The sequence below is a fragment of the Pomacea canaliculata genome, linkage group LG8 (assembly GCF_003073045.1).
Source record: "Pomacea canaliculata isolate SZHN2017 linkage group LG8, ASM307304v1, whole genome shotgun sequence".
In the NCBI taxonomy this organism is placed as follows: domain Eukaryota; kingdom Metazoa; phylum Mollusca; class Gastropoda; order Architaenioglossa; family Ampullariidae; genus Pomacea; species Pomacea canaliculata.
This window is the reverse complement of record NC_037597.1, coordinates 15844057-15869602: the sequence shown is the minus strand read 5'-3', so window position 1 is coordinate 15869602 and position 25546 is coordinate 15844057. Positions and strand designations below refer to the sequence as shown.

Below are 25546 nucleotides of genomic sequence, written 5' to 3'. Positions count from 1 at the left end.
TTGGAATTAGTAACACTATCGAAATTTTGTGTACACAAACACAAACACATGGTCAGGGTCTGTCGACTTTCACTTATAGCTAACTAAAGACCAAATATTAGTTTCCACCTTTTAAAATATACGAATAAGTCAGTGTCAATTATATATACAAAGCAAAAGACAAATTAGCTTTAGCTTTCGTATTTTATTTTTTTTCGGGATAGGGGAAGGGGGCTGGTCGGCATTCCTACCTGAAAGTCTTTAACCCTCACTGACCCAGAGTAGTGCCATTCTGTCTGCTTTTCGTTTGACAGTAGAAGACATAACATTTTTTAAACCAGACTGGCACAAATTACCTTCTTTTCACGACTAAGAATGTCTCAGTGCCCGGTGTCTCCTTACCTGTTGACGACACCCTCTGTCGGGACCGTTTCTAGATGTCAAAATCTTCTGCAAAAATCAGCGAGGCTCCATTCAATTAGTCTCCGCTTTGTGTGCACCCGAGTTTTAGTGTGGTTGCCTTACTGCTGAGGTCGTCACGAGTGATCTGCTCTGCAATTTTCTTTTTGTCCTACTGGGCTAGCAGTTGCTACAGAAAGACGAAATATTGACTGGCGAGTTGTACTCGAAACAAAGGAAGACTGTAGCGCACCTGCCACACGGGTAGTCTCTGATGCAGAACGACCGAGATCAGGGTGAGGTACCCGGCATGTTTCCAGACCTGAATGGAAGTTTGTGTGTGTGTTTGTGTGCGTTGCACCTTTAGATACGACACAGAGCTCAGGACTCGTATGCTGTGCCTCCAAGGGCTCCAGAGAACATGAGCTGAAAAGAACCCTTTGAATGTCAGTATACAACGAGGCAAGCACCTTTACTTGACTTTACGAGTGTACCTACGGCGAGACACCAAAGTGTATTCGAGGAAAATGGAGAGAGGACTACTTGTGTTGCACGGGGAGGGATTGACAACTTTATATACTACTATTTGAGTGTTAAAATTGTTCTTCCACGTTTGGGATTATTGCAAATTATTGCGGGTTTATGTGTAGATTAAGACAGGGTTGAACTATATTTACCAAACACAATGGAGCTTCCACACATGGCGGACCAAACACCTGAGCAAGTCTTGAACGGAGTTCTGATCACCGAGGTTCCTGAAGTCGAAGGCGGCCTGTCGAGTTCGGACGATGTCCAATCTGACGAATTTAGCAATGTCGTCGGGTTTCCACAAACTCGACAACATAATCCAGCAGAAGGACTATGATGATGACACATACGATGCTGAGAATGAGTCTCGCAGCAACAGCACAGCATCTGGGGGCGAGAAACACAGCGGCTCCGGTGATGAAGTTGACTCGGCGATCGATGGTTACCGGGATGGGACTGCCTACGGTCAGAAGTCTAAGAACGGCGTGAAGGAGAAGCTGACTGGCAGCACCCAGGTCAGCAATGCCGGATATGACGTCACTGGGAGGCTGCAGCAGGAGGAGGAAGGTGAATCGGTGGAACACGCATCCATGGACGACCTTTCAGATGTCTTTATTGACGAGATCCAGCAGCTGGAGACGAGGGACGAGGATTTCGACACCGATCTTGAGATCGATGACCAGAGTAAGTGGCCTCTCCCCCGACTGACCTTTCGTGACCCTCACTGCGTGGCTGACCCCCTGTAGAAGGTCGATTACTTCTGGAAATGTTCTTCATCCCTTATATGGTGATGACGATGACGGTAGGGACGGCGACGATGACGAACAACCACCATGATGATGATGATGATGATGATGATGATGATGCTTAAATATTTTTTTGTTCTTGTCTTAATAATAAATCCTTAGTTTTTGATCGTTTGCTTCTCGCTGTGTATTAAGGGCCTCGCTAGGAAAGAATGTTAGCTCTGTCTACTTGTTTCTTAAAGATGACTGATTGACTGTTTGTCTGAATGAATAGAGTGGCTAAACCCAGAAAAGTACGACAATGACACCACAGGATTGTCCAAGTATCTGCATGCTTGCCGTCAGCAAAACATCACTCCTATCAGGTGACAACCGGCTCTACCCGACTCCTCCCCTTCCTCTCCGCCCGTCTGTCTCTCCATCTATCTCTCCGTCTGTCTGTCCGTCCACCTGTCTACCTGCCTTGTTCCACCTACCCGTCTACCTGTGTTGTTGATGTCGCTTGACATGTTCAGTACCTTGCAGGTACTTCATCAAACACATGCTCCAGGAGAATGTCAACCTGTGCTACCGCGGCTTGGGACCCGTTGCCATGAAGGCTCTGGCGGTCCCTCTGGAAGTATGTCAGCCAAGGGAAGCGGGCTTGCCTCTCTGTCTCTTCTTTTGTAATTTCTCTACCTTTTTGAGTGATGCAACACGTGTAGATACTTGTAGAAATGCTGACAGTTATTCTAGCCATGCAAACCTGTTCTAGCTATCGTCTATTCTTGTTATGTTCGCTTGGTAGTCTTGGGACTTCACTAGCATGTTATCACATCCACTCAGTATCGTGACACATCCACTAACATCTTGTGACCCTTGTCTCATATTAACCTTTGCCCTCAACCTTCCCCATGTCGTCTGCAGATCAACACGTCCATCGAAGTTTTGAATCTGGAGGGAAACTGGATCGGTTCAGAAGGAGCACATCACCTGTGTCATGTCCTGAAGGAGAATGTTTATATAACATATCTAGTGAGTACCATGCTGAAGGAGATATACAATGTTCTGAAGAAACATGTTTATGGAACATATCTGAATGTTAACATATTTTGTGAGTGCCATGTTCTGAAGGATAATGTTTATATATCTGGTGAAAGCATTTGCATTGTTTCTATTCTCGCCGCCATCATCAGTAATCAAAATCACAACTGCTGAACACATTCCTGTAAACACTGAACTTTGACTTATTATGACTAACCAGGTCAGAGTCTGGTGCACAGTGAGAGTATTTAACACAAATGTATAGTAAGTTGTTGTAGACATTTCAGTTTTAACCAATTAGCTATGTTTGCCATAAAATCTGCGCGCGCTGTAAAAACTGACTTTAAAAGCTTTGTGTGATTAGTGGAAACTAAATGAAAAATGTTAATAACCAGATAACTGTCATGTTTATATGTCCACGTCGTTGACGTAGACAGTAAATAATATTTCTGGAACTCCCGAAAGCTTTTTTGTTCTTCAGAACCTAGCGGAGAACAAGTTGGGAAACGAGGGCGGCCAGTATGTCTTTGATCTTCTTCTACAGAACCGCAGTCTCGACTGGCTTGACCTGACAGGTAAGCTGACCGATAAGAATCCTCAAGAATATATGAACAAGTTCACTTTTGTATGTAGGTCTGTTTGACCTTTCTGCCCCCCACACACTTGCCTAAATGATGGTGACCCTACCTGTGTGAAAATTTCAACGACGACATATGTGTTGCAGGTAATGAGATCGGCGATGCAGCGGCAGAGAACCTCGGCAGAATGCTCAAAGTGAGTGACGTGGCAATGTGTTATTTATATATATACTGGACGGTTTGTATGTTGTAATGAGAATCTTTTATGATACTTGTAAGGGAATACATGAAGGAAGGTGACTGTGACTGCTCACAAAATTAAGAGACCTTTTCTTCATGTCGTCTTCACCTTCTTCATCCCTTGTTTTCCATCACTCCCTCGGGGCTTTCCATCCATCCATTTTCTTCCACGTTTGCAGAAGAACCTCACTCTTCGTCACCTCAGCCTTCGCCACAACCACTTTGAGGATACGGGAGCTCAATGGATAAAGGAGGCTCTGTCCGACAACACCACCCTGGAAAGTCTCGACATCAGCTGGAATCATTTCCAAACAAGGGGCTGTGTCCTCATTGCGGAGGGGCTAAAGGTACGCAGCACGTGTCTATAGCATTGGGTCTACGACACTGGTATGTAACAGACTTTTATCACAAAATGACCACGTTGATTAATGTGATGGAGGAGAGTTAACATTTCTTTTTCTAATGAACCCTCTCTATGCACGGTCATCCTCTCTTCCCCTTTTCACGTATCTATCCATTCGAACGTTCACCTGCTTTTTTTCAGCAGATCCCTGTATTTCTCTCTCAATCAATCACTCTATCAATCAAAAGAATAAATCAAACCACCCATGTGTAGTCAACTGAATACAAAAATTCTCATGCGCGTGAGAGCAGTTCTGTCACACGATTGTGTACCTTGCAAGGAATTTCCCTGATTGTACAATGTACTGCACAATAAACTTCACTGAGTGTTCACAGTTCACAGTTCACTGTCTCCGCGGTTCTCAGGAAAACGCAGGCCTCAAGGAAGTGTGTCTCTCGATGAACGGCTTCGGACTGGAGGGCGCCGCTGGTCTAGGGGAGGCAATCAGTGCCAACAGCACGCTGCGGAAACTTGACGCGAGTTACTGCCGCTTGCCCGCGGAGGGCTCTGCCTCCCTGGCTCGGGGCCTGCAAGCCAACGAGTCGCTGAACACACTAAATGTGAATCTCTTTTGAGTAAACGATTTCTTCACTTTCATAGCAATCATTAGGAGTCATTAGTCAAGTATTTGTAAATCACTTGTATGTCACTTTCGCGAGTTGTCCATGTTTTTCAAAATTTGCTCATATATGTCTTAATTATTTCTGCATCACGTGGTTTATTTCACCGACCTACTACACCCCGTCTCTCTCAGAAACGTTTCGCAGACATATTCCATCATCTCAAACGCGCACTGTCGAGCACACACACACACACACATTTTCTCGTCGGCCTGTGTTCCCCTGCAGGCTGTGTGTCTGAGACTAAATGCTATTATTTTCTTCCACAGTTGGGATTTAACTCTCTGAGTCCAGAGGGAACCCACGTTATTCTTGTAGGAGTCGAGAAAAACGATAACAGCAGTTTACAATTACTGGACCTAGGGGTGAGCTTTGGACTACTACTGTTGCAGCCACGATCATCATCATCATCATCGTAACAAGTTTTCATCATCATGCTGTTTATTTTCCTTAATTTAAGATTAACAGGCATTATCATGTGTCCCATTGTCGCTCAAGCAGCATCAAAGCATTCATACAGGTCTGTTCTGTCTCCCACATATTCCGTGCGCACTAATATGTATCCTTCACTAATATGTATCCTTCACTAACATGTATCCTTCACTAATATGTATCCTTCACTAACATGTATCCCTATTTGCTGCAGACGACAAAAGTAAGCAAAGAGTTCAAGGAGCTGCAGGACAAGCTGGCCTCATCCCGCAGTCTGAAGGTCCCATGGCGGCGTCTACTGGAAGCGCTCCACAAGGAAGTTGGCTTAGACCTAGTGGAAGCTTTTAAGGTCAGAATGCTACAGTTTGGTGTCTTGGGAATTCAATGAAATTATTGAAGCAAATTTCCTTGTAGTTAAAGAAATGTACATGTTTAATAAGGCAAACAGTAAATTATTTTTGTGTAGTGAAGTTTTTTTGTAAAGGAGTGTTTCATTTGTTCTTAGATGAAAGATATATTTCAAGAATGAGTCAAGTGAAAACCTTTTCCGGTCCACCTGATTACTATTACCTGATTTTTTTTTTAGCTTAAATGCAAATAATAGATATTTTATATCAAACATTTTAGTTAGTATCCTCCTCTATGGGAAATTAACTAATAGGCCTTGTGTTAAAAGTTATTTGACGTTCAACCGTTTTAATTATTTGTAATAATATGGGAAAAAATGTTCTGACGAGCATAGTCATTTCACAATGCATATCCAAACAGAAAGATCCGCTAACAAAATTAAGAGAGTGGATGTCTAGTACTGGCTACAGTCTTGCAAACCTTGAGGAATATTCCAACAATGGCGATGTCGCCACACTTTCCAAGGAGACTTTATCGCCATCGTCAAGGTACACAGCTCTTGTCTCAAGAAATAAATAAGCACGGCTATGTAAACTATTCTTATAAAGTGGTTTTTTATTATCATTTCTTTGCTTTGACCATACATATTCCTGAGTATCCACATTCTTTTAATGATAACGTAAAATCGACAAAACTAAAATGTTCTTCTGATTCAGTCTAATTTAATTCCTGATACAAAGTAATATCCGCGTATTTCTTGTGTTCTAGTTGTTTGTCTTCATTGTATTCTCATCGTACAGGCTACAGATATCAAGATCACAGAGGATCAGATAAATATCCTGCTCAGTCTTGTGGGCGAAAACGATGGACAGATTGATGTCAGGTAGAACCATCGGCTTCTCCAAACTCTTTGAACGCCAAACGTCTTTCTTCACAACCACTCAGGCTGCGACACACTGAACTTTATCTCTTACAAACATTACCAGAAATATAATGTCATAAGATGTTTTAAAACTGTATAGCAGAGCAACTGTCGCTCACACCTATCCCACAGGTATACTTGTAAAGGCCCAATGGGGTGAAAAAAACATTCTGCTGTCCGAATGAAACTCAGTGCAAGAGATATTTTCGAAAAATCTGGACAAGTAACCCTTTCGTTCTCAAGATACATGTCTACAAACACCACCATGAACAGAAATAAATCAAATTTGTGACCTCACGTGTGTAAAAAGATATTCCTAATTAATATATGGTTCAAGTTCTTATGTCCATGTTGTTGATCTCTTTCTGTGCATGGTAATTTTATGCTCGTGTATGTCGAGAATGGAAGAAAGGTATTTATTTAACCTAGAGATTTTGGTAATTTATCTTGCACTGAGCTTTACTCAATCATTAAAAAATTGTTCACCCCACTAGACCTTTAAATCTGTTTTACAGTATGCAGTTATTTCTGCGGATTACTTAAAGACAAGCAAACTAAGAAGGACTTTTTAAAACAATTGTGGTTTTGATGGCAAACAAATCTCAATGTTGTGAACGGCCGTCGACCTAACAAACAAGAACAGTTCATTCTTGATGATACTTTGTGTGAAAGTGATGATGGCTGTCCGGGGACCTTGTTCTGTGTGTTACGTGAAAATGTGAAACAAATAATTGTTGTCGCCGACTTGGTGTGGATTGTGGCATTTAAACCTGTGCTTACTGACCTCCCCTCACAACTGTGTTACTGAACCTGGAGCTTGTTTAAACACTTACCATCGCTTGATTGATTTGAGAAAATCCCGGGTACCCTTTGTTCGCGAGTTAAGTCCAGCTTACTACGGGAAGTGTGGATTGTATGTATTGCTTTTTAGGTCTGATATTGTTCTTAGCATCTGGTTTGCTTCCATTATTTGACAGGCTGAAACTGTTCCAACATCACAGCCTCTCTTGAAATAACAGTGTCTTTCTAACTGTAAGGAAACATTCTAACTTATTAACAATTTCTTGGATTGCCTTTACATTGATGACTTGTTTTGTCCCAGTTTTTATGCTTTTCTTTTTTCTTAAAGAATAAACATACGTGGAGGGAGTTCTCTGTTTTTGCGCAAATCTTCAAAGCTTTTTGTGTTTGTTTGGAAGATTACAACTAATCGCACACACAGCGGTATTATCCCATAATATTTTTTCCAAAAATGTGAAAAAAAACGAAATAACTTATTCTTAATTAGCATCATTACCATTTTTATTGTCTTTTAGTCTTGAAAAGTAATGCCAATCAATGAGGGTAACTCTTCTGGTTTATGTCCAAGCGTGTGCGATGCGTGGCCTTTGTTCTTGACTTTCCAGGTATGACCATGCTGCTTCAAACTCTTTCAATGCTTTTGATAACGCTTGTTGATCTGACAATTTGGTGGCCGACAAGTTCTATTTCTCTGCTTTAAGTGAAACAAACATCCGGGCATTTGTACAGAGTCTGTATGTACTCAAGTGGAAAATAGATGAGGTCGGACTGCTAAAGGAAACCACAGTACGTGGTCATGGACAACCTCTTCGATCAGTGTGTATGCACGGAAAGCGGTTGTACAAACCAGTGTGTGGTAGTAGCTAATACACTATGACCGAGATCGGCTTTCATTCCCAGTAAACTGCTGGAAGACGAGGCCGACGAAAATTGCAATGCCCCTGACCGTCAGCTCTCAAGTAGAAGAACTGCGCATGCGTCGCCACAGGTCATTAGCACTTTACCACAAGGGTCACCGACCGAGTGACTTCACACAGGGTGAGGAATGATTAGACAATAAATAAATTTAAATAACTGTCCCAGAACAGGACTTGAACTATTCACGCTCCTCACTTGCTAAATGAAGGCGTCCTTGTGTTGTAATGTCGGGATGCTCGTACATACTCCGAGGTCGTAAAAGCCTAATTGTGGTCGTGCATTCTCGGTTCTTTACTTCAGGTTTTTGTGAAACCTTTGAAAATTTACTAATAAAAACAAATAATTTTAAAAAGCGATTTGCTGACACAGTTTCTATGTGGTTTAGGTTTGTGCTGACGTGACATGGACCTGGACAGCAATGAGACAGAGGTCTGTGATGGTGTGACCTGGACAGCAATGTTTGGACTGGTGTGACGTGGACACCAGAGGGGTCATGGCAAGCAGCGGGATAGAAGCTTGTGCTGAAGTGACAGGAACAGGAGTGTGGTACAGACTTGCTGTAAAGCACAAAGACAGCAGTATGTCACAGGTTTGTGTTGAAGTGACATGGACAGCAGTGTGTCACAGGTGTGTCATAGGATCACCGATGTCATTCATGACATTAAGCGTTGGCAGGTTATTTATAGAATATGGTGTTCTCATGAGTTGTCACAAGACATCGAATGTGGTTTTGGAGATTTTTATGCTGTTGGTATTTTTGTAGGTGAGAGTGTTTTATGTGGTGGTGGGGGGGGAACACTCCTGGAACGACCAAAATTATGAAATAAAGGAGGGATGGGTTCTTCTGGTTTTCGTTGTTGTGTGTGTGTGTGAACTTACCATTAAATGTCTGTTCATCAAATTCCGTGATAAAATAATTTACAAGAATATTTTTCCAGATTTTCTGAGTCCTTCTCTTTTCTGTCAAGCTAGAAGTTTGACAATGACAATGACCAACTTTACTTGTCTCAATTGGCAATTGGAACATGGGGAGGTGCTCTAGACACAAAAATAAAGTTCGTTACAAGGTGCAACACAAAAAAGGTGTCAGCAAGTGAAAATAAATGAGCAAATGAAAAGATATCGGCAAGTGACAGTCATATAAAAAACACAAAAAACTTACATCAAGTCATTCATGTGCGCACCTACAACATTACACACAAGCACAGACGCACGCAAGCACGCACCACTGACAATTCATCTGAGGTTGAGTATATAGACTGCACATGGCACAAACTATTTCAGGTGCCTATAGCTTTTACATATCGGCATGGCATAGCGTTTACCTGAGCTTAATAACACAAATTCTTTCGTCAGTAAGCGCTCAGGTATTGACAAAATGCAGGAAGCTTTTCTTACTATTTGTTGGTTACATAAAGACGCTAAGTCTCTCTGTGATACAATTATCTTACAACAGATATGGACAATACTGTTCAGACTGTTCCTCTCAATGAACAGAGAGATTGCGAAACCAGCACACAAATTAAAAAGATAAAAGACTCTCAATAAACGACTGGTAGAAACGGCCTGAGATTGCTTGACTGTGTTAATATTATTCAGAACAGTGTTCTACACTTTGAACACGGGTCTAAACACCCGCCATCGCTGACTCCTGAGGTACTTAACTCAGCGGGTATCGGGTGCAGGAAGCAGTAACTCACAGTAACGATGTACGAATGAGCCATCATGCCTCGGGGCAAAGTCCCGTCATCTGGGCAGTTCCATTAATCACCTGCAACCTGCTTCGCTCGAGGCACCTCCCTGGTCTTTGGCCAAAGAACCAGAATTCTACAGCCCACCGTCAAGTCTGACACCACTCTTCCTGATTCCTGCCCAGGAAGATAAATGAACACCGGAAGTGACGAAAGTCACTGCGCAGGGCAATATAGTCCTTGCTTGCGAACACGTCCGACCCTCGCAACCAAGCAGTCCTGCGGATTGTTCACAGCGCAGTCATCGATCTTCTCTTTAGTCGACGATAGTGGGCTCACGTTTCCAGCACGAGGCTCCTCCATAAAGGACAGATAACTTGCTATGCCGCACTTTCTAAATTTGTTCTTTTCAGTCTCTTGGTATTAACGCCTGTCAATTTGTTGTTGCCAAAAAAAAAGGTAGTCAGACGACAACAACCATTATCGAGAGAACCAAGTTGTGAAGATGCCGCAAACTTCGTGCGGCTGTCAGGTGGATGTGTGATTCTGGGCCACGGAGGACCATCGTAAGTTGAGATCGTGTTTCTCGTGTTAAAGTTTCAAGGATTATAACTTCTGGCAGTTTAGTCTTTTTTTGGTTGCCTAGAATTTGTAATCCAGCAGTAAAAGAAACCATTTAAATAATCCACTGTAAGTAAATCCGATTTACAGTGTAGTTAATTCAGTTTGAAATCTTCAACCGGTTTTCTATTTCTCAGCTCTGTACCTCAGATGATATTTAACTCCATGCAGATATAAGCTTCATTTATACTCAGATAATCTTCCTGCTAACTCTAACAGATAAAAATTAAGTTAAAAACAAATATCTTACTTTTCTTTTCTTTCTTTTCTTTCTTTGGTTCACGGGAGAATTGGTAATGACATGCTTCTGTCATTAAGTTATTTTTTAATTTGAGCATAATCATGCGTTCTCATTTTCACAAGAAAAACCATCGTATAAAAAGAAATTTAAAGAATTATTTCTTCCTTTACTTAACACATTTTACTGGCCTCGCCAGCTTCTCCGTGAGTTAGCAAGTGAAATATTTTGCTATCTTGCAGTTTTGATATCCTGGTCCTCCTGCTCAGGGTCTGGGGTTCTGGTATGGGGGAGAATCGGTTGAGTAATGCCAAAAGTAACCAGCTACCATTATTCCCCTTTCCACCATATCTTTCTCGCCTAAGACTTGCTAATGACGAGGCAGTGAGCTGCTGTGCAAGTCTCGCCTGCCATGAACAAGGGCGATAAGCACTTCAAAGGCGTAGAGTTACCGATCCTGATGCTGTCATGGCCACAATGCAGTGTAATGTATGTGTATTATCGGAGTCAGCATGTTACTTGGCGCCTTTATTTCTCCTCAATAAAAGCAGGACCTCGGCCTATCGGTCTGGGAGGCCAAGTTGTTTGGGAGCTGATAACATTGCGACTTCACTGGGCTCCTGGCTCTCCACCGACGTCCAGGCTTTCTTAAAATGATATTTACTATTTGTGTTCATGTTTCGCAGGCGAAAAGAAAGAGTTCTTTCGTTTTAAATTCGAGGCTTCCGGGCAGAAAAAAATGTAAGATACTCTATACAAACAAAAGTCCTTTGTAGAAGGAAGAGAGGTTTAGGACCGACCAAAGTCGTAGTTTTATTACTACCACATGTTTCGTGTGTGCGTGTGTGGAATACATTTTGTGCAGGTTCATTAGTCTATTAAAATTTAGTCACAGAATACTTCTTTTAAATGTGTGTGTATATATATATGGGAGGGTGGGTGGATTAATGTTGACTAGAAATAGTTCAATATTGTACAAAGACAATATTCCCCTCATTATATTCATATTTTAATAAATATCCTACAGAAATCGGGAACAGACACAGCAGAGAGACAGTTCCAACACCTCTCTTCCTCTTTCAATTTCTCCCTCCTACTGTCATGGCCGGTAGTTCGTCGTCGGCAACGAAAGCCCTAACCAGGGATTCTGGGCTGGAGGTCATCGTAGAGGAAAACGAGTTTTTCTTCACGGAAGTGAAAGATTTTGCTTTTGTCAAAACTCCACAAACACCTCAGGTACTTAATTATTGTACCCGTAATCTATAACCTTCTCTATTTGCTTTATGCATTTAAACAGCATTGTTCACGAGGCTTTTGACAACATCCTGCATGCTTTCGTTGATTTGACATTTCATTTTAAAATAGGGAAGGAAATGGCGAGTTGGACTGAAATTAATATGTTTGCCTTTTTTCCTTTTCCTTTAAGGATACTACAAGTATAGCGATTTATTTTCATCAAAACTGTTTTAAGAATACTAAAATTATAATTATTTGTTTCCGTCTTTTTAGAAAGTTTTTAGCCATTTAACCTTCATGTTATAAAATAAAACTAAGCAAATATGACGACTATGCATATTGGGAAATCCTCCTTCGTTACTGTCAAAACGATTAATTAGTTTCACCATCACTAACAGTCACTCTCGTGTGACTCTGGATAGGGTATGTCAAGCAGAGAGTAAACACGAACAAAAAAGATCAAAGCTGTGAGCTCCCAAAAATATACTTTCACTTCCTCGCTGTGCTCGTTCTGGTCATCTCTGTAGGAAGGTGTGTTTGTCGAGATCGACGATGTGGAAAACTTCACAATCGACTGTGACGACGACAAGCCCGGTACCCTCCATCCCTCCCAAGAAGGTGTCGCGAGAATTGTCTTCTCTAGCCTCTCTCTCCTTCGTTTCTTCTGATGACGACAGCTATGAAACGGACTTAGACTTCGACGAAGAAGGTACAAAGGTCACAGTTCTTGCAGTTAAACCCAGCACATCTGTATCTAACATCTAAGATATAATATTCAGTACAATAATATCCAATATCTAAAAGTTAATAAATCTTGTCGTGTGCAGTTCGGACGTATGTATGTAAAGTTTTCTCTCATTTTGCTGTGGTTTCCTTGGCATTGACCTTTGACTGGCCGATGAATGCTTTGCAAGCTGAAGGATAGAAACAAATAAGTCGTGTGTGTGTGTGTTCGTCCATTAAATAACGGCTTTTCATCAATCTAAAGTGTGTCTCGACAGTGTTGCTAAATCCACATCGGGGTGACGATGACCTGACGGGAAAATCTAAATATATCAAGATGTGTGATGACCTCGGCGTGACCCCGATTTCCTCCTTCTTGGACAGCTTGCAGAAGAAGGCCATCAGCCTTCGCTTTTACGGTTTAGGACTAGCTAGTGCCAAAGCTATTTCCGCTCCACTAGAGGCAAGTTCATCTCAGAATTCTAAACACAATCAGCCTTAATTCGTGTTAAAACTCCAGTTTCAGATTTTTTCTTTTTGGTTCTCATTGATGGACTTACTCTAGTACTAGCTTTGCCTGGACATATCAAGATGTATTTAAAAGTTAACAAGGTTCATCATACTGAAGATGATTTGCAAAGAAAACAGACTTATAAGAACTTCATGTTTTATTGCAGAGAAATACGATTATAGAAAAGCTGAATCTTGAAGGAAACGGGATCGAACACGAAGGAGCAAAATTTCTTGCCCGCATTTTGAAGGAGAATCTATACATAACAGAGCTGGTATGAGTCATCAGCTTCTGATTGGAGTTTGCACTGCTTTCTTGTCGCTACCAACGAATTTATTGCTTCTCAGCTCTGGGAGAAATTATTTTAATGAAGAAAAGCGTCGACAATTGTCTTCGCTAATTTCTGAAATTAAATTGACAAATTCAGTTTAATACATAAACACTAAAGGTGTGAAGCTCGCGTGCCAAGTATCAATCTTAAACTGATATTGTTTCTATTTTTAAGGTGTTGACAGAAAACAAACTTGGAAATGCCGGAGCAAAAGCTATTTGTGACCTGCTCGTCCACAACCGATGCATTACTAAGCTGGATCTCTCAGGTTTAGTAACAAGTATAATTACATACAGATTCATGGCAGCATTTCCCTTTTTTAAAAGTTAAATAGAAAAAAGCAAATTACATGTTTATTTTTATGCCGACTTTTGCAGTTATGTCTTGGTAACCTTTTGGTTAATAAATTACACGAGTCATATATTTTAAATATCCTAGTATTATTCGTGATTTACGACCAACAATGTAAAATAAAAGATTTATTTGATTTAGCTGGTTGGCAACATTTTATATGTGTATGTCAAGTGCTTATCCATCGTATTCTCGGACAGGAAATCAAATAGACGACTCCTGTTCCCCTTACTTTGGGAAAGTCCTTTCGGTGAGTAGTGTGTGAAGCTCTGTTACTAACATTCCTTGTAACAAAGAACGGCCTCTATGTCACATTTACCGGGCTGGTTGGTTCCTTTGGTGAGAAAGTGCTTCTACCAATGATTTTGACTATGAGGGAAGAGGGAGCGGATGTCTATAGTACCCAGAGAAAACTCCCGCGGTCAGTTCTGTGAACAGAAAGCGTCCCCGAGACGAGATCTGAACGCAAGGCCTCGCACTGCAATGGTACCAAGCGAGTGCTTTAACCACTTCGCTACCCGTTGCAATTACCTGTTAGCATATTGCAAGGTCGTTGACATTATTCAATGCTGCAGCCTCCATTTGGTGTGTCTGATTAAATACATTTATTTACGACTTGTTTGACTGGTTACTTAACGGTCCTATTTTTTCTCTTTTTCTGCATCAGTTCTCATTATACGTATGATTATTTACTCCAAACTTCAAAACTATAAACCATGCGATGACATTTTCAAATTTTCACTTTTGCATATAAGGATGACTTCCACACACACTTCATAGTTATTTGTTTTTGTATGTGCTTTCTTTCATTCTCACGAAATCTCCATCCTGCAAGATGGTTTGGTACTGAACTCAAACATTGAGTTTGCAGGTCAACCCAGCATTGAAGCATCTTAGACTGGCTCACAACAGCTTTGAAGAAATCGGAGCAAGGTGCTTTAAGGAAGCCCTGTGTGAAAACGAATCGCTTGAGCTTCTAGACCTCAACTGGAATCACTTCAGTTCGCGAGGAGCCGCCATGTTGGCTGAAGGACTTGAGGTACTGTGTGTACTTTACTGCTGCCTCCATCTCTGTCCATTGTTGGATGTGCATGTGCTCACCTTAATGGTCGTAGTTAAGTTGAAGACGGTTTACTTCAGGACACGTCTTCGAGTTGTATTCGCTGTATTCAGCAACCATACTACTCAATTCATTCGATGTTCAGAGCGAATTATGAAAGTGGTGATGAGGGTGTGTGTGTGCTCTGATGATGATTGATTGATGATGATTGATGATTGATGAGGAGGAGAGGAGGAGGATGTCAATAAGTGTCTGATGCTGGTTGTCAGGAAAATGTGGGCTTGAAGTGTTTCTCCATGGCCATGGCGGGGCTCGGGTTCCAGGGTGGGCAACACGTGGGCGAGGTATTCCGACACAACCGCACCCTCCTGGAGCTGGATGTCAGTTATTGCCGTATTTCCGCGGACGGCATCCCCCACCTAGCGGCCGGCCTGCGTGAGAACGACATCCTCCAGGTCCTCAAGGTAAGCTTTACCAAAAATGGTTTTACTCTTTGTTTCCTTCCTCGCCAGCCAAAAGTTCTGGCTTGGCACATACCCTTTTATGACTATCCATAACCTATTTTCAGACATTATATATGATTTCTATTCGAGGGGTTGGTAGGTTATGTATTTTTAGCAAGGAATTTATCAATATCCTTGATGATAAAGGACATCTCGCTTTGATCGATTGGAAGATGTTTTAGAAACCGGAGAGAACGCGCTCAAAAAGATGCTAAGACCAAAGAATAAGGACAAATTTTCCAGGAAGTCTAGAACTAGTAAGTCAGTCGTCCATCATCCTTTACAACCTGTGAAGATGCACTCCACAGGCCCAATCGTAGGGTTATATCGCAACAAACATCGTGATTGACCCCAAGAATTATTAAATTTGTCTTTGCTGTCGTCTTTGTTTCCTTGTCAGATTGGTTGCAACCCGTTTGACGGAGACAATGCCATGCTGCTGCTGGAAGCCATTCAAGAAAATGACTCGAGCGCCTTGCGACACCTGGACATACCGGTAAACAGTGCATCAGACGGCAATAAATATCTGTAAAATATATTCATTATAAAACATCTTTTCAGAAGATTGACTTTAGGCAAAATATTCCAGTGTAAAATTTTTGCTTACCGCATCTACATCAAGATTACTCTTTTTTTTCTCCTTTGATACATTAACTGCTAATTCTGTTTCTTTTTTTAAAAACTCAAGCACGTGTTTGTGAAAGAAGAGTTCGTGAAACTGGCTCGCAAGCTTCAGGAGCAAAGAGGTTTCACTGTTCAGTACGAAGGAGTGTTGCCTTCTCTGCCCAAACGAAAGTACACTGTAGAAGAAATGGTTCGATTCCGCACCGATCCAGTGGGACACTTGAGACGAGCTCTGCAGCAGTGTTCCATGTCGCCCTCTGAGGTCTTTCACCTAAACGGACCTTCCAAAATCACCAAGAAGGAATTCACAGACACTGTCAGAGTAAGGGGAAAAGATCTTTCAGCTTCACACACACACATATATATATATACACACTTGTTGTGCACTACAGACACTAACAGACATACATGTCCCCTGCTAACTGCATGTGTAAACGAACTTCCGACGTCTGTTGCAGCTGGCACAGCTGGACTTGTCATCAGAACAGATCAACATCCTGTATTCCAAAGTGCAGATGAACGGTCTTATTGATGTTGAGTGAGTAGATTGACAGCTACATTTATCTCTCTCTTTTTTTTTTAAACCATACCTGTATCTTTAAGGATAGTTTTGGACAAGAATATGCAGTCATCCATTCTTCGACCTCCCCTTCCCTCACCTGCTCAATAAAAAATACAAATTTTAGTGTATTTAAATGTCCGTGGATGCTCAAAACACTAGTTTATCATGATTAACAAATATTCACCTCTAGGGTATACAGCAAGTAAAACAGACATACGAACACATAAGCAGTTAGATTTTGTGCCATGTGGATGTTAAAATTTTACATATTACAAAATTGTAGACTTTTTTTCCAGAAACCTACTGGATTGCCTAGAAAATCCCCAAGATCATTCCGTCGGTGAGGCTTGAACGACAGCTCCTCTTTCTTGATGCTATTCGCTGATTTGGTTGCCGGTCGGCGCAGGTGAATGCAAAAAAAACTTACGAGGCTACGATAGTGTACCCAGGCGCCACCTTGTGGTGCCGCACAACATCACCATCAAGACGCTGACAACATCTGCAACCGTTAAGGCCAGACAAGCGTTCAGCCTCCAAAATCCATTGAACTGGAAAATTGTTGGCAATGGAGTCAGGACCTAGCTCCACTAAGTCTGACTACAGTTTCAGTGTCCCGAACCATGGGACCTCAGTGACCTTTGCACACGACTTCGCCAAAGTGGGTCAAGTGTTCAACGACATTCACCTGGTGAAGGAGGACTTCAAAGACTTGACTGCGACGTGCACAATGTACCGTCTGTGATCTGATCCTGATGGCAAACTGACTTGGTGCATCCTTATCTGTTCTTGATGTGCAGGTTGACGCAGATTTGTGCTCTACTTTCTCCATGTGTCGTCTTTTCTTTACTTATGCTTGGCTTATGATGAGACCTGACCACCCGACTAAGCTGAGACCCGTTCACGTTCATCCCCTGAGGTTTATACGGATGGTTTATTTCCCCTAACACTACTTTCAGCTCTGCCTCCCGAGAAAACTCAAGCTTCATAGTGGATTCAAGTTTATTCATGCTGCGTACCAGTTACTAACACTGAGGTTTGATGGCCCATACTTTTCTCCTTTTTTTTTTTTTTGCCCCATTTATGTTTGTATGGAGACCTCGGTGCGGTATAAGGATACAGGTTCCAACGCACATCTTTTTTCGTGCAAATTTCTCATCACGTGACTACAACTGGCCGAGCGTTTTCGAGCTTTAAGGGGAGCTCATCGCTGTTTTCTCAAGCGACAACAACGACGTGAATTGGGTGTAGGAGAGCTCTTGATAATGTTTAGTCATCAGAGATGACTTTCACTGACATTAAAAATATTTTGTACTCGTTTCTATTGCGTTACTGTCACAGCATCGACGTTACTTTTAAAAAGTTTGCATCACGTCACTTCCGTCAGAATCGATTGATCGACCGTGTGGAGAATACGTCTGCCATCTTTAAAAAAAAAAAGGCAAAGGAAATGTCGAGAACTATTTTACAATCTGTTCATGCTCACGAAAAAAAAACTGGAACATATATTTCTGTGTGAGAGAGAGAGATGAAGACCTGCTACCTTCCAAAAGGGTATCGCTAGGTTAAGAGATAAGGTGTGTCAAGACAAACTGCTGTCTCACCTGCAGCCGACGTCACGATTTTCAGCGATACTAATGACTTACTCAGCAGGTTAAAGATAACATTACCTTTCTCTACATTAGCCTTTGTTCTTGCCTTAGTTAATATGAATGCCAAATGCAAGAATAAGATACTTTTCAATGCTCTCCTGGTCAGGTATGCCTACCTGCACGCTCGCCCTTTTCAAAAGTTTGTTTGAAAACTATTTTCCATAGATATTTAAGCTTAGTCTGAAGACTGAATGCTGGTGAAACACACACACTGACATTTCGCAAAATCCCAACTCTCAACAATAGCTGGAACGATGTAAGAATAAACTAATATTAGAAGAAAGCATGTTCTGAACCTCACTTTTGTCTCACTAATTTAATATAGAGTTCACTTTTTGGAATTAGGTAATTTCATTGTAATCTCAACAAGAATCGCTTGATGAAAGCCGTAACAAAAGGTTTGTACATAGCTGTAGTATACAAAACTGATTTCATTTTAACACGCTGAGATTTACACATGCAAAGTTCTTTTGTTTTCTGTCCTCTTAAAATTTTGATTCATTTCCAATTGAGCGAGCATCATAAATCATACAATGGCGTGTGTTTTATATGGCTAACAACCACCTTTCTAGTATTCTAATATACCAGCATAAGTTTCCTGAACTAAAGTTTCATCCTGATATTTGTACATTTCTGATTATGAAGGAGATCATGCTTCAGTGAAATAGTTCAGCCGAATGGCCGTTGCCACAAAATAGTTCTGACATGGTCAGATATGTTTATCTTGAACACTTTCTGACTTGTCACTACTGAAAGAGTTCGGTCTTTTTTTTTCTTTTTTCCTTTTTTTACAGCTTCTTTATTTAGACCTGTCCTACATGCCGAAAGTTTGATAGTAGGTTACCATGCCACTGTTTCGTACTTTGGCTTATCAAGGATGGCGGCTGACAAACACAGGTACTCACCTTTTGTAAAGAGAAAACTGATAGCGTGACTGGAAGGGATGAGAACAAAACATATGTTGACCTTTAATATTCCGGATACAGTAGCTGTCCGATAGAACAAAGTTTTTACAGATACTCACCCTCTGAAGTTGCAGTCAACTTCCTTGCACACCGCGAAAGCATAAGGTACGACAGTCGTTAACACAGCAAGAAATTGTTTCTATTTTTTCTATTTTATTATTTTTTGTTCTCTCAATAGGAACAATATATATCTATATCGTGTATTTGAGCTTTAAAAGATAGCATTACTAGTAGAAAACTGTATTTTTGTAACTCACTAATAAACGATGTGGGATCAGCTATCTGCTGGGTGTCTATCGTGTGAAGCAGTCGGTTGAACTGGTTGCACTAAGTTGCCACAATAATTACATTCCTTTCTTCCTTTAAAGGACAACACGAGCGCTCGGCGAAAATCGCTGAAAATAGAACGTAAAGTATTCCCCCCAAAAAATAATATTCCGGTGGTATTTTATAACGAAGAGGCACGAGAAATATTATACTAATTTTTTTTTTTTACTTAATCACACCTGGATAAAACAGGAAGTGACGAAAGAAAAGTATTCATGAGCTAAATAGGAAGAGAAAAGATATAATCCTTGGTAAACGAAAACAGAGCAGGACACAATGTGCTGTTGCTGAATGTTTTCTTTTGACACTCAGATGGAGTTAGTTTGCACTCATTTAGGAAATCCTAAAGATAACAGCAACAAATACCAGTGGATTCACTTTGTTCAGAACTCTGTCTATACATATCTATGCTTTGTTTTAATGTGCCGCGCGAACTTCGTCCCCACACCCTACTCAAGAATTAGCTCAAAACATTTCAAAAGCGATTGCTATCCAGTCACATACAGTACAGGCAACCCTTGAACTTTCAATAAAGCGAAGAGATATTCATACAGCAGTGCCAACTATACAAAAGCATGAGCTGTTAAAACCAACTACGAACTACAATTGCTAGTAAAAAGCTTAAACAAAGATCAAACATCAGACGTGCAGCATCGACACTTTCTTTACCATCTGGTCTACAAGTAACATCATGACACAGCCACAAACACATCGCCAGAACTCTCCAGTATATAAGAGTAATTTTCTTTTACTTTCCTAGTGGCAAGTAAGAATGCCGATGTTTGATGGCTTATTTCTTTAAAAATACGCATGATTACGTACTTATATTTTGGGAATTATTATTTCAAAATGAACACAGGTCACTGTGTGTAGTCAGGGTGCTTCTCTTTGTGACTCTTGGCGACTGTCCTCGTCAACAGAATGAAGGCCTTGCTCATCGCCTTGGTGATCGTCGCGGTTGCCCACGGCTACGTGTTGCTGAGGAACAGGGCCTTCGTCAAGCTGCAGGACTTCAATGGAGGCTACACTCTCAACTCCTCTACGTACAACCGAATAGCCTATGACCCGGCCACCAACCTGCTCTTTGTCACTGGTGAGTCTCGTGTCCACAGAATCGAACTGAACAGCCCTGTGTGTTATTTAGGAGTCTCGCGTCCAGCTTTATAAACTTTTTGTTATTGGCATACATCCACAAAAGCTTCAGTAAGCTATTGACAAGTCTTAATAAGTCACTTGGCTCTAACATTAATGAGTTGTGTTGACAATGGACTGTTCACTGCATGTTTTTCTGACTTGTTCACCCTTTGTCTGCAGCTAAGGAGCCCGGTCACCTGTCGGTGTTCACCCTTTCGTATCAGGGTGTTCCCACTCTTGTCACGGTCTTCAAGCTGGACTCCGACACCCGTGGTCAACCGCTAGACATCGAGTTCTGCCGTCCGGTGGAGCCTGGGGGGATCGCCCGCCTGGCTATTTCTTTCAATGACCCTTCGAACCCTGCGGCGGACGGCACGGTCCGCATCTACCGTGCACTGTCACCCGTGTCACCAACACTCGAAATCATTCAGACTCTCACGGGTAAAGCATCCGGCACTATCCACCCTTCTCTTCTATCTTTCCTCCTCCAAATCAGTTCTGTGGGGTCATTTGTTCTTTGAAGAATCGTGTTTAAAATGCTGTTCCAGGAAAGCTAATAAACTGTTTCGATGAAAGAATTTCAAACATACACAAAGATAATAATGACTGGCTCAGTGTGATTTTTCTTTCAATACACTTTAAATATCTAACTGAACAAGACTTGTTTTGCCCGTGCAGTGGGTTCACAGCCTGTGGACATGGAGTTTGCTCAAGACTGCAACGTGCTGGTGGTGGCCAACCAGGGCCGCCCAGCCCAAGATTTAAGCTCCGTCCTCGACCCGGAGGGCACGGTGACTAAGATCAGCCTCCCATTCGACCTGACCGAGAGCTCTGTCATTACTGTCACCACCATCGGCTTCTCTGCTCTCTTCTCAGGCAGCATCGGGCAGGATACCTTACGTGAGTGGCTGTATCCTCCGGGTTACACCGGGTACCCTTGTGGATTCCAAGAGCTGGAAAGGCTATTGAAGTCAAAGTGTTGTTTTGAGCTTTTTGTTTGTTTGTGTATTTTGTTTTGTTTGTTTCTGTTTGTTGTTTTATTTTTGGAGGGGAGGGTTGTTTTAATTTTTTGTTTGTTTGTTTGTTTGTTTGTTTGTTTGTTTGTTTGTTTGTTTGTTTGTTTGTTTTGAAGGGCGGAGGGGTTGAAGGATGGACTACATGCAACTGAAGTGCAAAGACGACAAAGGGAATGCTATTGATTTCCTAAGTTTCCATAACGGATTTGTCTAGTGCTGACCTGATGTCTGCTTTCCTGTCACTGGTTATATTTACAGTCTATTATAGTTTTCCTATTCTATCTCAACTTCTCATACTAAGTCATTCCTAGCATAATAAAACAAAGAAAATAAATCTTTTTTTTTCCTATCAAAACCCTGAAAATAAATTGACTACAGCTGATATCTCGCTGTTATTCTATACTCGTTCTATCTACAGTGAGCATTCCGTTATTTTGTGAGATCAGCTCATTACAATATTATCCTGTCTCACTGCAGGGAGCTGGCGGAAAACAACTTCCGCTTCAGACCTGTACGCGACAACCAAGGCAACCCCATCAGTGTTGCTCAGAACATGGAACCCACAAACGTCATAGTATCGCCCAACGGCCTGATGGCGTATGTGGCACTTCCGGTAAGCAAACGTCAGTTAATGAAGCAACGTATCGTCCACGCGCAATTTAGCGCGTGAAATCAGTCACGTGATCGAATTAGAAGTGACGTCACAATGACGTCCTGATCTACATTCGCAGGTGGTTTTCCTGATGAACACCCCTGAACTCGAAACTGCTGTGGGTAATAATTTTTTTTTTTTTTAAACAGAGGAACAACGCTGTGGCCCGGATCAACCTAGACACCAACTTAGTGTCAACCATATACCCTCTGGGTAACCGGTCGTGGAACAGCTACTACCTGGACCCCAGCGACTATGATTTAGGTAAGATGGGCGATCACATTGCTAATGCCAGGGGTAACATAACCGTTAAACATGACTCCAAATTGAAAAAAAAAAAACCATGCATATCATATTTGGACATCGACGTTATTTATTCTAAGAGACAGGGAAAGATGGAGGTGGTGGCCGGCAGCATCTCAATGTTTATTACCCAAACACCTGTCTTTTGTCAGGTGTGAACATGAGGCGCTACAACGCGCACTCCACGTATCAGGCCCGACAGGTGAGGTGGGTTGTACAGAACAACACAGAGTGGATCATCACTTTGGATGCAGGTTTCGTCAACGAAATTCCAGAGTACGATTACGCCGACTGGCGACGCGGCAAGGAGCTTCTTGAACGAGGCGGTAAGCGCGTGTTGTCCTCCTGGCTTCCGGTTCGATGCTTCTGTGCTTTGGTAATATAAGCTATAAGCCAAGAGCAAAAAAGATGACAAAAAAAATCCAGCTCCAGATTAACGCCACTACAGTTAACGCAAATTTTAATTCTTATTTTTAACCTTTCATTTCAATCGAATGCATTTAAGACAAATTTTGCCGTCTTCCATGTTCCTAATCTCACTTAAGTAGTGAGAATTAAGCAAAGATTGTACAATGCCCTGTTTAAGCATGTGTCTACATTGTGTCTACAGTGATCGAAACAACAGACAGTAATTTGCGGGCGCAGCTGGCTGACGATACTCAACTTGGTGAGAAAGTTTGACATTAGTTCGCTTTGTTTAAAAAAAAAAAAAAAACAGATACTACCTACTACTACATCTTTATCTCAGCATCCTCCATGGAACAGTTGACAACTCGTTATCTCGCCACCAGCTGTGCAATACAAGTGTTGGTCGAGAGGTGGGCTTTGCGACATGAAGTGGATTAGGATCCATCATTGCAAGTAGCTGTAAAAATTCGTTTTGTTTTGATGCACCACTTGTCGGCGAGATAATGAGTCGAGACTGTAACAAGACACTTTGACATCCAGTCCGTTTGGTGTAAGGCAGTGATGCCCAACCTTTTTCGGCCTGCGGGCCATATCCATTTCGGATTTCTAGCCATGATGAATACTAACAAACACGTACACTCTAATGGTTTCATGGGTTATCTTTCTTGTGCAGTTTTCCTTTGAATTCATTGTGTCGTTGAAGATTCCTTTCTCTGTTTTATCTTAAGGCCATATTTTACCTGCCATTAGAGACACGACAGCTGTACAATAAAGGCTATATAACCTTCTGTTACCATGATAACTGCTGTACAATAAAGGCTATCTAACCTACTATTGACACCAGGGCGTGCTGCCATCAGTATTGAAGACGGAATAGTTTCCACGAGTCCCCTGAGATTAGAAAACGTGTTCCTGTTTGGCGGGCGGGGCATCTCCATCAGAGACAGCAACACCTTCCAAGTGCGCACGACACTGGTGGACAACATCGAGCGTGTGGCGGCCCAGACCCACCCAGAAATCTTCAACGGAGGCTTCACCAATCCCAGTCACTCTCCCCAGCAAGACCGAGATGCTACCTCTCCTTTCTTGGTTCGTAAGACATTGACAGCTGCGCTCTTCTTCCACAGCAAAATGTGTAATTTCTTGTAAACGTTGAAATGAGTTGTTCTTTTGAGTTTGAGTTTTTGATACTCATTTAGAATTGGTAAGAAATGTTTAAAAGATGTACTTTTAATTTTCTAGACATTTCAACAATGCATTAGACCGGTACAAAAGAGAACACTAGACAATGGGAGGTACAGTTGTTGTACTCATGAAGCCACTGTACAGTGAGAAACGGATAGCATGTGCCTTAGGCCTTAGAGCAACGATATCTGAACCGGAAGATAGCGAGGGAGGATGGGCACTGCCCTTACAACAAGCTAGTCCCAATATACGAGGAGTCAACGCCTCACTCATGAACAACCGTCAAGTCACAGAGACACTTTCACCTTTCTTACTTAGTGTGCATAATTTAATAAAATATATTTTCCAGCAGAAGGTGACAGACGACCTGACATGTAGCAGAGTCTATTACCAAGTCTGTTTTTCGTTCAGGGTCCTAACCTGTCGACCATAGAATCCGGCTACTACAACGGCAACATTGTCATGTTCGTGGGTTCGGCCACTGCTGGCATCATCTATGTGTATGTTCTGTCGCCTGACGCCAACTGCCCGCAGCCTTACTTCCACAGCGCCTTCCGTCTGGGCTCCACGTTCTCCTCTTGGACCTCCCTTACCAGCAGGGCACCATCGGCGACATCGGCATAACTGACATGTTGTGAGTCATCAACATTAGCAAAAAATTATATAATCCTTTGATTATTGCCATCCAAAAAAAAAATCATTTAATGCCGTACCATGAGGTTGTATCAAAAACAAACACTCACACACACACAAAGCGCGCGCACGCATCTTCAGCTACAAAGTCTGCCTCACAAAGCAACAAAGATTTTGGACACGAAATCAAGTGGAAGCACTTTCCTACTAAACCAACCAACCAACCAACCAGTCTGTTCTGTTGGCCAGACAGGCTGCAAGATGTGACACAGGCCCTCCCTGTCCAGCTGAGCATTCTGTTCTGTTTGCAGGCTGATCGATGACCTGGACGTGTCGCCAACTCTGATCGTGGCGTCAAGCATCAGCAACAGCATCTCCGCCCACGCCGTGCTGGAGGCCAATGACGAGTTCAGAAAGTAAGTTCGTCAACACACGGACCATCTCACGAGCCGTGCAGACGGCCACAGACTCTCGTCACCGAGTGCTGGTCATATCAAAAATAGTTCCTTCTTCAAACAATATTTTGGTCTTCCTGGCTACAATAAATTGACCCGATTTTCTTCTAGTTGTTGTCTCCAATGAGTGTGAATTTCATGCAGGAATTAAGCAGTTGAAATGGCACACAACCATTAATTACACTTTTCAATAGATTTAAGTAAATGATACAATTTTATCTAAGTCAATCTAACATATCAATGAATTACAGGATTGTGACGGTTCGTTCAGCTTGTGGGATCCATCCCTCAGTCCAGTATTTAGAGTACAAGGCACATGCGTGAAACGATCAGAAACAATCAGGTTTTTCCCCTCGCCCATATACAGTCATACAAAATATCAAAGAAACATTTACGCTGACTCTGTCTAACGGACTGTGAACAAATCAACC

General features: G+C 41.9%; 3 protein-coding genes across 5 annotated transcripts; all 3 read left to right on the top strand.

Annotated features, from left to right (window-relative positions):
- The first annotated feature begins 292 nt into the window (after positions 1–292).
- Positions 293–8701, top strand: LOC112571240 (leucine-rich repeat-containing protein 74B-like). Of its 2 annotated transcripts, XM_025250112.1 has the most exons (14): positions 293–1590; positions 1927–2017; positions 2178–2271; positions 2559–2666; positions 3157–3250; positions 3400–3449; positions 3673–3840; positions 4262–4456; positions 4786–4881; positions 5163–5297; positions 5717–5844; positions 6097–6179; positions 7920–8057; positions 8323–8701. In XM_025250112.1, exons 1-12 carry the CDS (start codon positions 1167–1169, stop codon positions 6128–6130), a joined length of 1617 nt encoding a protein of 538 aa, XP_025105897.1. In that variant the 5' UTR covers positions 293–1166; the 3' UTR covers positions 6131–6179; positions 7920–8057; positions 8323–8701. The 2 variants fall into 2 exon arrangements, with proteins under 2 accessions (XP_025105897.1, XP_025105896.1); XM_025250111.1 differs by having other exon boundaries at positions 6097–8057.
- A 3574-nt stretch (positions 8702–12275) lies between these two features.
- LOC112570381 (leucine-rich repeat-containing protein 74B-like) lies at positions 12276–17716 on the top strand. Its single transcript, XM_025248799.1, has 10 exons — positions 12276–12432; positions 12725–12909; positions 13124–13231; positions 13463–13561; positions 14511–14678; positions 14969–15163; positions 15603–15698; positions 15891–16148; positions 16285–16364; positions 16685–17716. The coding sequence occupies exons 1-10, from the start codon at positions 12276–12278 to the stop codon at positions 16737–16739; spliced, it is 1401 nt and encodes a 466-aa protein (XP_025104584.1). The 3' UTR covers positions 16740–17716.
- A 1234-nt stretch (positions 17717–18950) lies between these two features.
- LOC112571032 (mesenchyme-specific cell surface glycoprotein-like) lies at positions 18951–25225 on the top strand. 2 transcript variants are annotated; one of them, XM_025249816.1, is made up of 8 exons: positions 21227–21363; positions 21957–22092; positions 22281–22395; positions 22587–22760; positions 23045–23101; positions 23687–23931; positions 24439–24661; positions 24972–25225. In XM_025249816.1, exons 2-7 carry the CDS (start codon positions 22033–22035, stop codon positions 24649–24651), a joined length of 864 nt encoding a protein of 287 aa, XP_025105601.1. In that variant the 5' UTR covers positions 21227–21363; positions 21957–22032; the 3' UTR covers positions 24652–24661; positions 24972–25225. The 2 variants fall into 2 exon arrangements, with proteins under 2 accessions (XP_025105602.1, XP_025105601.1); XM_025249817.1 differs by lacking the exons at positions 22587–22760; positions 23045–23101; positions 23687–23931; positions 24439–24661; positions 24972–25225 and adding exons at positions 18951–19107; positions 20250–20422; positions 20644–20904 and having other exon boundaries at positions 21142–21363.
- The last annotated feature ends 321 nt before the right edge of the window (positions 25226–25546 follow it).